The sequence below is a fragment of the Sparus aurata genome, chromosome 6 (genome assembly GCF_900880675.1).
Source record: "Sparus aurata chromosome 6, fSpaAur1.1, whole genome shotgun sequence".
NCBI lineage: Eukaryota > Metazoa > Chordata > Actinopteri > Spariformes > Sparidae > Sparus > Sparus aurata.
The window spans coordinates 6,762,324-6,775,316 of record NC_044192.1 but is presented as its reverse complement, the minus strand read 5'-3'; the positions used below and the strand labels follow the sequence as shown (position 1 = coordinate 6,775,316).

Here is a 12,993-nt window from a genome sequence, read left to right as displayed (position 1 = left end):
GAAAAAAATAGACAAGGTGGGAGATTGCAAATCGAAAAGGTAACAAGGAAAGGAGGCACTGTAGAGGATGAGAGTGAAAGACGTGGTACATGGATGGAGAGAGGGAAAAAGGGCTTGAAAGAGAGCTGTAGAAAGAAGTTAAATAAGGGCAGAGGAGGACAAAATGAGGGGGATGAAGAGATGGACAAAGAAATGCACAGGGGGAAATTAAATTGAGGAAAAGAAAACATAAATAAAGAGAGAAGGTAGTGGGATTTTTTTCCTATTAGAGAGACCGAGGCAACAGCAGTGAGCAATGAAGAGATGGAGAGTGGGTGGATCGAGAGAACAATTTCTCCTAAATGTTGTCAAGAGAGAGAGTGACAGGAAATGAAAGCAAAAGAGGGAGGAGAGACGTTCTCCTTGATGGACAGGTGGAGCTCAGAGGGAGGAAGAGAAAAAAAAAACATACAGGATTATCCAAGACAGGGAGAGAATGAGAAACAGACTTTCATCCATTAGATCAAACTACAACAAACCAGCCAAGTCCTCTAAAATGTAAATGAGCAGCGTCTTTCCAAAATGAGACGTCCGCCGCTTGAGAGAAAAAAGAAAAAGTGACACCTACTCCCACAGAATGACTGACAGCAAAGAAATAAAACAAATTAAAGGACTTTGTGAGAACTGCAGATAACTTAAATCCTTGATTGACAAAATATCACTTTCAAATAGCCTTCCTGCAACACTATATAATGGAGATATTGAATTTAGAGGATGAATTATTCAAATGCTGACATTCTTCTTTGTGCAGAGACGTGGCTCAGCAGTCTATTCGGTGTCAAGTGACAACTGGCCACGGTGGATTCGCTGGCCAATTTAACTTCTTCATAGCCGGGGCAGCTTTCCAGACATATAAAAAGAACTGATGCAAGACCTTTACGATCCTCCGGTGTGAAAGGAGACGTGTCCTTCAACCGGACCAGTCGGGTTCAAGCTGTTGTCAACAAACATTCACCCTGTTGACGAGTCCGTAAGGAAGGCTCTGAAAGTCAACAAGCTCCAGGGCAGCTGTTGTGTACCTGACCCTGACCATTTATTTCAGTGGGAAGTGGACAGGAAAAGACACAGCGAGGAGGATCAGAGAGTCTGTCCTCGGCAGAGATATGGCAGCAACAGTATTTTGTGCCAACCTGTTTGCCAGAATAAATGTTGGCAACGTACTTTTCTGAGAACTTGGAACTTTATATTTCACTTCATCTCAATTTCTTATGTTCATTTTTCAGTTTTATGTATCGGCAGTGCTGGTCTGGTTAGGTAAAGGCTTACTTGGATTGTACTCAGGCTGTAAATTTCCTCCTTTGGTTGCCACAAACATGACAGATGTCCCAAAGTCTCATTACAAGCACCCAGTTCTGTCACAACAAACAGCTGCAAACTTTAATACAGGTTTGGCAACAATTCCACCACTGTCCCCTCCATAAAACATGCAAGTCAGGCTGATAATGAAGAAGCAGCCTTATATTAGCCTAATATAAACTTGGTTTTTCTTCAAACCTTGACACTGACTTTTACTTAACAAAGCAGTTTAACTTCCCTAAATCAAACTAAGATTTTTAAAGTTGGGAGGCAAACAACACGCTTTGTCATTAAGGTGTGAGGACTTGCAATCGAAAAGTGTCAAGACACAAAAATAGTTTGAAAAAATAGTAAGACTGTGAAATGATGTTAAATGATACATAAAGATCTAAAAGTGTATTTTTGATTTGTCACACAAGGTTTAAATCTAGAAGATGTTATGCAGTAAGACTAACCTCTCAAGAAAAAAGTCAATATCAATTATTTCACAAATATATCCCACACATATATTGTACAGAACTAGTGAGTCATTATAAAGCTACATAATCCCCAGTGGAAGGAGAATTCAGTGGATGGAAAGGTCAACAAAACATTGTACTTTGACATGAGAAACGTCTATTCGCATCCCGTTCCCTGAAAATAATCAATACTGGCCGTCAAGTGAGAGACCACTTTTGTAAGTGTGAAGCCACTGGATATTTTTTTTTACTGAAGGCTGAAACAGTTTCTAACCGTGTTTGAGTCACAGAACCAGGGAATCCAAAAGCATGATTAATTCACTTGTTTAGGGTTAGAAAAAGATCCTAACCAGACCATAAGCACAGCGTTGTCACAACATAAAATTGAAAATGACAAATGTTGTGCTTTGTCTGTTTAAATCAGGGGCCGTAATCCTACCTCTGGTGTCTAAGACATTGTTCACTAATACTGCAGTTCTCTTACATTTTAGAAAGTAAAAACTAATTAGAATACAAGCACAACTTTCTAACGTCAGTCTCTCAAAGGAGAAACTAAAATAAAAAAACTAAAATTATTGCGTTTAACAGTTTCTCTTTGGGGTAGATGAAATTTGTGGAAACAAAATATGTATTTATTGGCAAAACTTCACAAGTTTTATGAATGTGTGTCAATTTTTGATGCCTGACTTCCTTATCAAATCATCTGGTTTACAGCGGCTGCCACCAACCTCCCAAACCAGCTCCCTCACGGGGCTCCAATCCATGACCCAAACAAACCTCACACTGATTGGATTGACTGAGATCCAATCAAATACAGAAATCTTACGTGACCGGATTTAGGGTCTGCACATATACAATGCATGCACGTATACACAACAGCCAAGCACAGGCAGAAGCACACACACACACACACTTTTAAACACACTCATCTAGTTACACAAACACACACTCATGTTCAATCATGCAAGAATCCCCCCACACTCACACCCACATGCGCACGGTCCCTCTCCGTGTGAGTGCATTGTGGGAAATCTGCCTTCTGGAGGAGGATATTACATCACGGCATCAGCCAGCTTTGCCCAGCCCCGCTCGCCAAACCGAGTTACCGTGGTTACGGCAGTGGAAAATTAAAACAACCCTCACAGGGGTTCAGAGTATTATGGAAATTCAAAAGCCAAGTTCAAGTTGTGAATGAGTTATGAGAAGGAGAGAGGTGGGGGAGGTGGACGAGGTGTTGTCATATTTGCAGACGGTATAATTGCAAGGCAAAGAGGGGAGGCAAACAGACAGATGGATTCTGGGAGTGGAGACTCGTCTTTTTTTTCTGGTAGGAACTGACAACATTCACTGTACTGGACAAGGGCCGTGAGAAGGTAATTCAAACTCCTCGACTAGACGGTCGATGACTTTGACCTCACCTGTCACTGAAGCTAATGCTGCGTTCCAGATAACTTTGTCAGACCTCGCACTAGAAAAATTACAATGGCACATAATATCTACTTTCTAAACTCTACTTCTTGTTGGTGATTCCATCTCCTCCAACGTCATTAGGGAGCAATTGTCTGACATCACACAACAATAACAGCACCCATGTTGACAGTGTAGGATGTATTTGTAGCTGACAGTATTTGTATTAAACTAGTTATTGGAATATTTAGATATATTTACAAGTTTCCATAAAATAAAATATATAATGGCATCTGTTACCTCATGTGTTGATTCCACTCCTCTATTTCACTGATGCAACATTATTTTATAACAATCAGAAAAGTATGTTCCCGCAACCCCATAAAAGGGATAAAGCGGTTACAGACGGTGGATAGATGGATGGAGAAAAGTATGTTAACTGTTGGCATCATGCACCTGGAACGCTTTGAGGCTGGAAGCTGAAAACGTCAACTAGGAAATTTCAATCCCCGACTTTAATTGGAAGGCAGACACCTGCAGTGACATCACCGATAAGGGTGTGGCCAAAAGTACTTCAGAATCCCAAAGTCCTCAGCAGCATTGTGATACCCTTTTACACTGTTAGGAAAAGCCTCAACAGCTTTCAAAATTTTATTTCTAGTAGTTTTGCCCAAACATGCAGAACTTAGGTTTCAGTTTAAATGCTGTTTTCGGGTCTCAGCCAAAGACGTTTAGAGATTTAAAGCCCCTCGATGTTGAATTTTAAAGTTATTGTACCATCTTTCCTTTGTATTTGTCTAACTTCATATGTGCATTGGATGTTCTTATATGTACATTATTATATCTGAACATGAGCCATGCATCAGCATGAGACATATTTGCATTATTTCCTGTATCATAATGGACAAATCAAGTTTTTTAATGAATTAATCAATCCAGAGTGTGACTGCATGAGTTTGTGTTTAAAGGAAGAAAATAAGAGAATCCTTGCAAATCTGCCAGTGTGTTGTTCGATACCTCACTGTGGAGGCACCACCTTTTTGTCTAAATCTGTCAGCCTCTAAAAAAATAACTCAAAATGTATCTAATCTGATTAAAGCACTGTACATATATTCTTTCTTTTGGAGTCTTGACACTCACCCCATTGGCTCTGCTCATGGCCTGGTAATAGATGCTGTAGCTCTTAGCCGGTGACAGCGGTGGATTCCAGAAGCCGCCGTAACTCTTGTTGTCTCCCACCGTGAAAGGCTGAACTACCGTGAGGCTGGACGGTGGCAGCTCAGCCGCAATGTAGTAGGGCGAGTCCAAGATGGAGGCATTGCGGAAGCTGACAGGGGCGGAGAAACACTCGGGGGCTTCGGAAGCGGCGCGGCGCGTCTTGGACTTGCGCTCCTCCTTCACAACGAGCTGGTAGGAGCTGGAAAACATGAATAAAGATACATTAAAACTTGCTATTGTGTGTGGTTTCCTGGTTTTTGAAGATTTCCACCAAAGCAACAAAAGTAGATAAGATGTTCTGTTGTGGAGTCACTCACTTTAAATAAAGGGACTTTTAGCTTAGTGTTGGATCTTCAGGTGGGGGTGATTTTATAAAAACTGAGTTTGTACCTGTCATTAAAATGAATTTGGTCGATAGAGCAGATCTGCAGGGCTTCCGTGGGTGCAGGTGCCAGACGTGCCTTTGTCATTTGAACTCTTAGAAAATTACTATAACAGTGATTTGTTTGACAATTGTTCTTATCCCATTACTATCCGTACACTACGGCGCGCCCGGTATTGAATAGCTGTAATTTCCAGAGTGCTTTACATCCATCTTGGCATATAAAGCATTAGCAGAAGAGGGCTGAAGTCTGCAAAGTTTTCTCAGGAAAATGCCCAGTAGCCTTTAAAAAGGAATAGAATTTGTTCCAAGGGTCACTGTCTTTTCCCAAATGGTAGATATATACTTTGGAAGCAAACTTCAGCTAACTTAAGAAAGTGGCTGGCAGATCATTTCCTGTGATGACTCAGCAGCAAAGTATGAATTAGAGATATATGTGTGTGTGAGTGTGTGTCTGTGGGAGAGAGAGTGAGAGATGTGAGGTTTTATGTTTAATTGGGTCTCTCTCTGCCTTGTGCATGTGTTCTAACAGGTGTACTGAGATGCGTTTATATACTTAATACTGCCTTGCCCGTTAGTTGCGTATGTCTCTAGCTTGTGTCTGTGTGTGTGTGTGTTTCCATTCTGCTCTAAGAGGCTTCATGAATGGCTGAGGGCTCCTTCAGCGGTCAGGACAAACGCAGCGGCCCTCCGCAATTACCTCCGTCCTCCAAGCCAAGAACTCACTTCACAATTATACGCAATTAGGGAAATGTATGTTTCTGTGAAGGGGGCCGTGGCCAATTATCCCCAGCTCCCGTTTGGCAGCTTTCATAAAAGATAATTGCTGATGACCAAAGATGAGTCTCTCTCTCTCTTTCTCTCTCTCTTACTGTCTCTCTCTCTCTCTCTCTAATGGCTTTTAGAGCTGCACGAGGGATGAAGCAGAGGCCTAGTACAAGGGGCAAATAGGGAATTAGGTGTGTGTGTGTGTTCTCATTACATGTGTGCATGTGTTTCTCACAGGTGTTTGTACATATGCACGAGTGCTGTAGTGTTGTTACTTTTCTCTGTGTGTCGAAGAACTGGGGTTACAAAACGTTCAGTTGTCTTGGAAAATGACAACAGCCTGGACAGCGTGGACCTTTACAGACGTTTGAAAAGTGAGGCCTTTTTGGGAAAATGAGGACAGTTCTGCTGATTCTTCAAAGAGCTGTTTGACTGTTCAGACTCGGCTGTGAGGTTTAAAGGTTTAGAATTAAGTTCAGGGTCAGGGGCCCAAAAAAATATGTCGATAATTTGAAGGTAGCACCAAACATCCATACGCTACGCAGGCAGCATATCACCAAAGTAAACAACAACCGCTGCTCTGTGCTAGCTATCCTTGGCCGAAGCTAGTTACCATTAGCTCATGGCTCAGCAAGGTTCGTAGCTTGAGACCAAACATTGGCTGGTAGCGAACTGGGACAGAACACAGCCTCTACGACAGAGTTTGAGCTCAGTTTGAAGACAGGTGTGACAGTAAGGAGGTGAAGAATCAATACAAAACTTGATTTTATAAGATGTAAGGTTGTATTTTTCTGTTGGGTAGGGAAAACGGATACGACACGGATTCCTTTCTTAACAGTTTGTCAGTTGACTTTGTTAGTTTGTTACACTGAGTAACAAACTAATAAACTGCCCCTGGCATTTATCAAACTACAAATATCGCCTCTAGCAGCACAAAACGGTAAAGCGAGCTGGGACAGACTTCAGTTTTTTCAGCTGTTTCTTTGAATTCTGTTGCTAATGTTTGTTCATCGAAAACTCTGGTCATGTCTTACAAACTGCTGTTTAAACACCTCTGAAGTGTGTGTGTGTAGTTGTTTGCTCTTGACCGGTTGTGCGTGTTATTCAATGTGCAAGTCTGGTCATCTGTGTGTCCAAACTTATTTCAAGCATTTACTTTCACAGCTTTTTGGTGATTATCTGCGTGTATCCATCTTCATCCGTGACCAGGTGTTTATGTGTGTGCGTGTATGTGTGTTTTCAGCCTTTACAACTGCCTTCCTCTGTGTGCACTTATGTGAATGCATGTGTATGCACAGGGGAGACAAGGAAGCTAATGTTTGAGCAGTGTGTGCTTCTGTCTGTTTCCGTGTGTGTGTCCCAACCGCAACAGCTGCTCCTCTTAGCACAGCCATTACAGTAAACACTCTTCATCTAAGCTCCTGAACTTGAGATGCTCCGATCTCCTCCAAATACATAAAAAAAAAAAAAAAAAAAAAACACCACAAAGCATTAGTGTGCACATTAACCAACAGATGCCTTTTTCTCTGCCATCCCCACGTACATCTGTTGGCACTTAAAACATGTAATACTTGCACAAAACACACATAATAAGCAAACACGCTAAGGGGCTTATCTCGGCTTGATAAACACATAAAGATGTTGGCGATTGGAGTGGAGCCTAATTTAAAATGAGATATATTTACCATGTGTGGGTGATAAATGGTGAGCTATGGTATGGGATTTACAGAAATTAACACTGAACCACTGACCCACGCTCACATTTCACAAGTCCATTTCCCCTAGTCCAAATTGAAGTGATATATATTCTCCACGCACCCCTGTCGAAGCTGTATTTCCCTGAAGGCAACTGCAGAATAATGTTCTCTCCTACACCAATTAAATGGATGAGATCACATGTTCAAAGTGAACTTTTAATTAAAAAACACGCTGGCTGAAAAAATGAGAAAATGGAGAAGGCATAAATTAGCTGTGGTTCCATTCTTAAAACAAAACCGGTGTGTGAAGAAGAACTGGGGCCTGGAAGAATGAAACTCGAGTTGGGTATTTATATTCTTTCTATCGTCTCATACTCATTTATGACAGATGATCACTAACGTCACTTCTGGAAAAAGGTTTGTGCGTTAGGTGAGAAGAAAATGTTGATTCTTTGTCCTTAAAAACTTGCTTTGATATTCTTTCATGCCAAACTGACTGTTGGCGGGTTGCTTCAGTTTAAGCAGTGAAGTCCCAAGTGACCAGACATTGACTGCCAAATTACCATTAAACATTCAGGCCTGTCAAGTTCAGCTTGGAGTTTGAGGCAGCGACTAAAAAGCTACAAGATGCGAGTGACTAATGGTGATACGTTTCTCTGCCACATTTATAAAAAGAAAAAAAATAAGGTCCCATTCTGCGAGTCCCTTTGCATACAAATTGGACTTATATGTGTGAGTGACTTTAATGGCTTTAAAAGAGACCCTTGAGGAAAGAGGAGAGAGCAAAGTGAATAAAAAGAGAGAGGAGAGGAGAGGAGAGAAAAGAAGAGTAGACTGAAAAAGAAGACTGGAGAAGAGACATGAGAAAATATAGGAAATTATCATAGAAATAGAAAAGTATCGTAAGGCCCGGGTATGAGATCACCTGATCGGAGCGCCTCGTGATTGGGCGGGCTTTAGCAGGATGGTGATGGTCGTCTCCGTCTCGTTCAGCGGAGCCTCAGACTCGTACTCTGGCATCATGGGAGCTGATGATAAGAGAAGAAACGCACAGACAAACACACCTTTTAAAATACAATCGTAAAATAAGGGCCAGAATTCGAAAATACTTCCAAAAATATGGGAGTTAGAGTAAGTCACATGAGTAACCGACAACTACTGCTTTTTGCTATCAATCCTTAGCAAATACCGTTAGCACAGTAAGCTATTCTGGTTTTATATGGGAAGAAACAGACTGACCCCGCACGATGTGAGGTCTAAATATTTCTACAAGAAATTGGAACTTGGACTTTAGAAATGTGTGTGCAAGTGAAGGCTGTCAAACCAAAACACATGAAATTATTTTAGGTTAACAAATATCCACGTTATACTCCAGTTGCAATACAAATCCGAAGAGGTCAATACACTTTCAGAAGACTTAAAAACAAATCAAATCGACAAATCTGCTCTGATCTTGTTCACAACAATTTCGGATCACCTCTAAACAACAGTTATCTTGTCAAGTAGCCTACAAAAGAAGACGGATGCAGGCTTCAATCGGAAAGCCGTCACAGACATTCAATTATATTCCAAGTGTTTAATTTCACATCTGTCATGCTCTCATTTTGCAAGTGAAGCCTCCGTGCCAATGTGAGTAAAACATCAACACTCCTTTGCCTGATCGGTGTGGCATTTAGGTTATTAACATGAGCCCAACCCCTCCTCCGGTGTCCATCCATCTCTATCCGTCTGCACCGTTTAATTTAAATCTCTTCATCCTTCGGTCCCTGAATGAGATAATGAAGATTGGGGATGGCGTGACATTTGGAGGGAGACATCTCTGTTACATGTGAAAGCGCCAAGCTTTTTTTTTTTCTCTTTTAGCAACACGTTGTTAAGATTTGAAAGGATGATGGAGTATTGGAGGCTCGGTGGAAATGTCGACGTAAAATCACTGTAGGTGATGACAGATAGGACAATGTTAATAACAAGCTGATGACACATTTAGATTCAAGTCTTCAGTACTTCAGTCGCTACCCAACACTGCCAGGAGTCAGGATTCGGTTGCGCAGGTCAGTGGGCAGAGGAAGGCATCAAAACAGCTCAAACTTGGGTTCAATGCGCATGTGTTAAAATTCCTATTTCCCTCATAGCTTGTCTATCATGTTGATGGCACTTTGTCAGAATGAAAATATTTGTCCTTGCCAGAGAGTTTTTGGTTCTGGCGTCTGATGGAGTGAGTTGTGGGGGCGGTGTGAAGGGACCTGTGACATGAGGGCTGCTTTATCTTTCACTGCCTGGGTTTCAGAGTTACATGGTGTTTTTTATTTGACTTGCACGCTCAAAGATCAGCAAAATTTTGACTTCATCTACACAGAAATTAAGTTGTACCATGGTGGGATATTAAAAATGAGCGACTTAGTAAGTGATTATAAAAGCTGTTTTGCTAATAAAAAAACTCTTGAGTTTCCTCAGCAGAAAAAAGGCGCTGCTGGGCCCTATTGTTCACAGAACCACTGTGCTCAGAGAGCGATGTGAGTGAGTCTGTGATTTTTCTGCGGCGGTATCTGAAGGGAACACTTAAAATATGGCAAAATGGAAACCATTATCCGTTTGGAAATGAATTCCATTTGTGGTTGAACTTGAGATAATTTGATCTTAAATTCACATTTCTGCGATTGAAACACAGTGATTTTATGCCACATCTCCAGTACAATCCAAAGCCTTGTGTAACAAAGGAGAAGTGGCCACTTGCTGTGGCACTAAACAGTTCCCAGGACTGAATGTGCGTAACTGCACGAACATGACAGGATGGGAGTGTTGGAAACAGCTTGTCGGCTCAGCAGAGCCTCTCTGGATATATTAAGGCTACAAGAGAAGATTTATGCCACTAAATCACATGCAAATGAAGTCAAGTGACGCCAATCAACGATGTATTTATGTTTGTAGCTCTATCTATGCATCTATATACAGATTTGGAAAGAAATCGTTCTACATTTTGGAATACAATTCTGCATCCTGTGCATGGAAGTGATTAATATGTGCAGGTTTGAACTGAGCAGACAAATGTTGCTCCGGTGGAAAAGTTTGTCACCTCTACAGCAAACGTTGGCAGCTGTCCACCCCATGTTTCACTGGCTCTTTGCGAGTCTAAATAAAATATAGCCACCATTAATATTCGAAGCTCCAACACAATTCTAAATCCTGTTGGCAAAATGTTTACGGCTGTATAAACAGTTCATCCTGCATCCAGTCAATGTCAGTGATATAATGCAATAAGCCATTATTTGTGAATTTATCCTATAATTGGTACTGCGCACAATTCGTCCATTGCAAGTTCTATAAACCAGGAAATAAGAGTCCTCTGTCTGTCTTCAATATAAAGTTGGGCTTAGGATTGAAGGAACTTGTATTTGTGGCTCACACCTTCAGTGACTGTGTCCACAGATGTAGCGATAAAAAAGAAACACCTAAAGGTCAGAACTACCTCAATGGCACAGGAATAGAAATAACATCCTGCGAAGGGGAGACAATCAGATATGCCATTTGGGAAGGGATTATTAAAGAAAGCCAGAAAAAAGGAAGGTAGAAGAAGAGAGAAAAAGAAGAGGCTGACTGAGACACTGAAAGTGAAAAGAGGACAGGGAAGATGCAGAGAGACAGAAAGGGTGAGTCAGAGAGATGAAGGGCAGAGAGATGCACACAAAGAATGAAAAAGTGAACAGCTTTTATTTCGCATCAGTCACTCTGTCATTTGGACAACAAAGAACACCCTTCACAAAACAGCTGGAATAAGAAAAGAGGAGTCCCTCTTGTTTCAGAATAAAGAAATGCGTTTACATGTGAGGGCATTTCGTAGCTCTCCTCACAAAAGTTGATTGTTTTCCCTTTTTTGTGGTGCCACTGACATTTTCTTTGGACGAGGCGGGTGACAAAAGGAGAGGCACAAATGGAGAGAAAAAGTCAGAAATAAAAATGGTCACTCAGACAGACAAACAAAGACACAAACAAAGAGCCGGGCTGGCAGAGGAAGTGACTGACATGCCAGCCCACGAGCCAACAAACAAGCCTTTAATGTCTCTTTACCTGCAATCGTTGTAATGAAAACAAAGGATGAATGTGACACTGTGAGTTTGTGTGATTGGAGTAATCAGATCAAACAAATGTCACCGGATGTGAAAGAAAATGACTTCAAATCGAAACTATTAGAGCTTAAAAATACAATGACGCATGTTTACCTGCTATCTTGGTGCTGATGCGGGTGGTGACGGGCGGGCCGAAGCCCTTGTTCGTGGAGGCTTTGAGGGTGAAGAAGTAGGTGGTCCCCGGGTAGAGACCTACGAACAGGTGATGGGTCTCGTTCCTCAGCTTGAAAACCCTTCCCCTCTGTGTTGTCAGATCAGCGCTGGGGTCCAATGAGCTCAGGGCCTTGTAGGTGATCTGGAGGCAGACAGGAGACATTCAGCGTTACACATTTCATCTCGCAGCTTACAACAGCTTATTAATGTGTTGCTTTGTTGTTTACACCTCATGTTAGCCTATAACTGGCTTTATTTATAATCCTAGCCTACATTTGAGGCCCTGGAAACCTCATTTTCTTCAGATTACATTCTTCAGTAACAGTGAAATGGTTTTCTTCGATTTAGCTAGAGGTAGAATTAAACTGAGGTTACGATGACATTCGCAGAATATCACCTTATAAAGTCGTTGTGAAAAGTGTATTTCGTAACAAAGAGCTGCGTCGTTACACATCCAGCAGACACAGAATAACTTTAACTTTCCTTTGGACTCAAGTTTGAGGCAACAACAAAACACTTAAAAAAAGGAATCCAATATTCATTTCTTTGTTTTTTTTTTTGTTTTTTTTTTTAACCTTCGTTTGAGGAAAAAATTGTCTCTAAGTAATCAACTGAGACGAGAGCATCGAGTGCTGCAGGGATGACATACGGGAAGTTAGCATCACCCTGGTTCCCTCAGCAAACAGCCAAAGGGATCATTTAAATTTAAAGACATGTTAAAATCTTAAATTCACAAGTTGACATATTCTATGTTGTAGAACAAAACACAAAAGAATATCTTAAGCCAGTGTTAACCACGGACCTTATTTCACACATCTAACAGAAATTCATTCAAAATGTAAAACACTGATATTTTGTTATTTTAAGGACTTTACAAAAAAAAAAATGGTAAAAAAGTTTTTCTGATATTCATATTTACGGAAGAGGATTAGGGCCACATGTGAATTTTTTTTGTAGTTCTGACTTCAAAGTCAGGATTCTGACTTTTTTCTCAGAATTCTGAGATTAAAGTCAGACTTCTGACTTTATTCTCAGAATTCTGACTTTAAAGTCAGAATTCTGACTTTGAAGTCAGAACTACAAAAAAAATTCACATGTGGCCCTAATCCTCTTCCGTAAATATTTGACTGACTTTAAACTTTAAAGTCAGAATTCTGACTTTAATCTCAGAATTCGGACTTTTTTTCTCAGAATTCTGACTTTTTTCTCAGAATTCTGACTTTAAAGTCAGAATTCTGAGATTAAAGTCAGAATTCTGACTTTTTTCTCAGAATTCTGACTTTTTTCTCAGAATTCTGACTTTAAAGTCAGAACTACAAAAAAAAATTCATGTGTGGCCCTAATCCTCTTCCGTACATATTCTACTATTGAAGACTACATTAACCCCCAGTCTGTGTATTTTGCTTCTTAGATTGAAAAATATCTAAAGTACTTCCGTGCCACTTATCATT

At 40.8% G+C, this 12,993-nt stretch overlaps 1 protein-coding gene across 14 annotated transcripts in view; it reads right to left on the bottom strand.

Annotated features, from left to right (window-relative positions):
• Positions 1-12,993, bottom strand: part of ptprt (protein tyrosine phosphatase receptor type T) — a 332,412-nt gene that overhangs the window by 137,793 nt on the left and 181,626 nt on the right. For all 14 annotated transcript variants that reach the window (XM_030420578.1, XM_030420575.1, XM_030420579.1 and 11 more), the window contains exons 12-14: positions 11,483-11,684; positions 8,191-8,293; positions 4,341-4,617 (exon numbers count right to left, since the gene is read on the bottom strand). In XM_030420578.1, the coding sequence (XP_030276438.1) occupies positions 4,341-4,617; positions 8,191-8,293; positions 11,483-11,684 (582 nt within the window). The remainder of the gene's footprint in view (positions 1-4,340; positions 4,618-8,190; positions 8,294-11,482; positions 11,685-12,993) is intronic.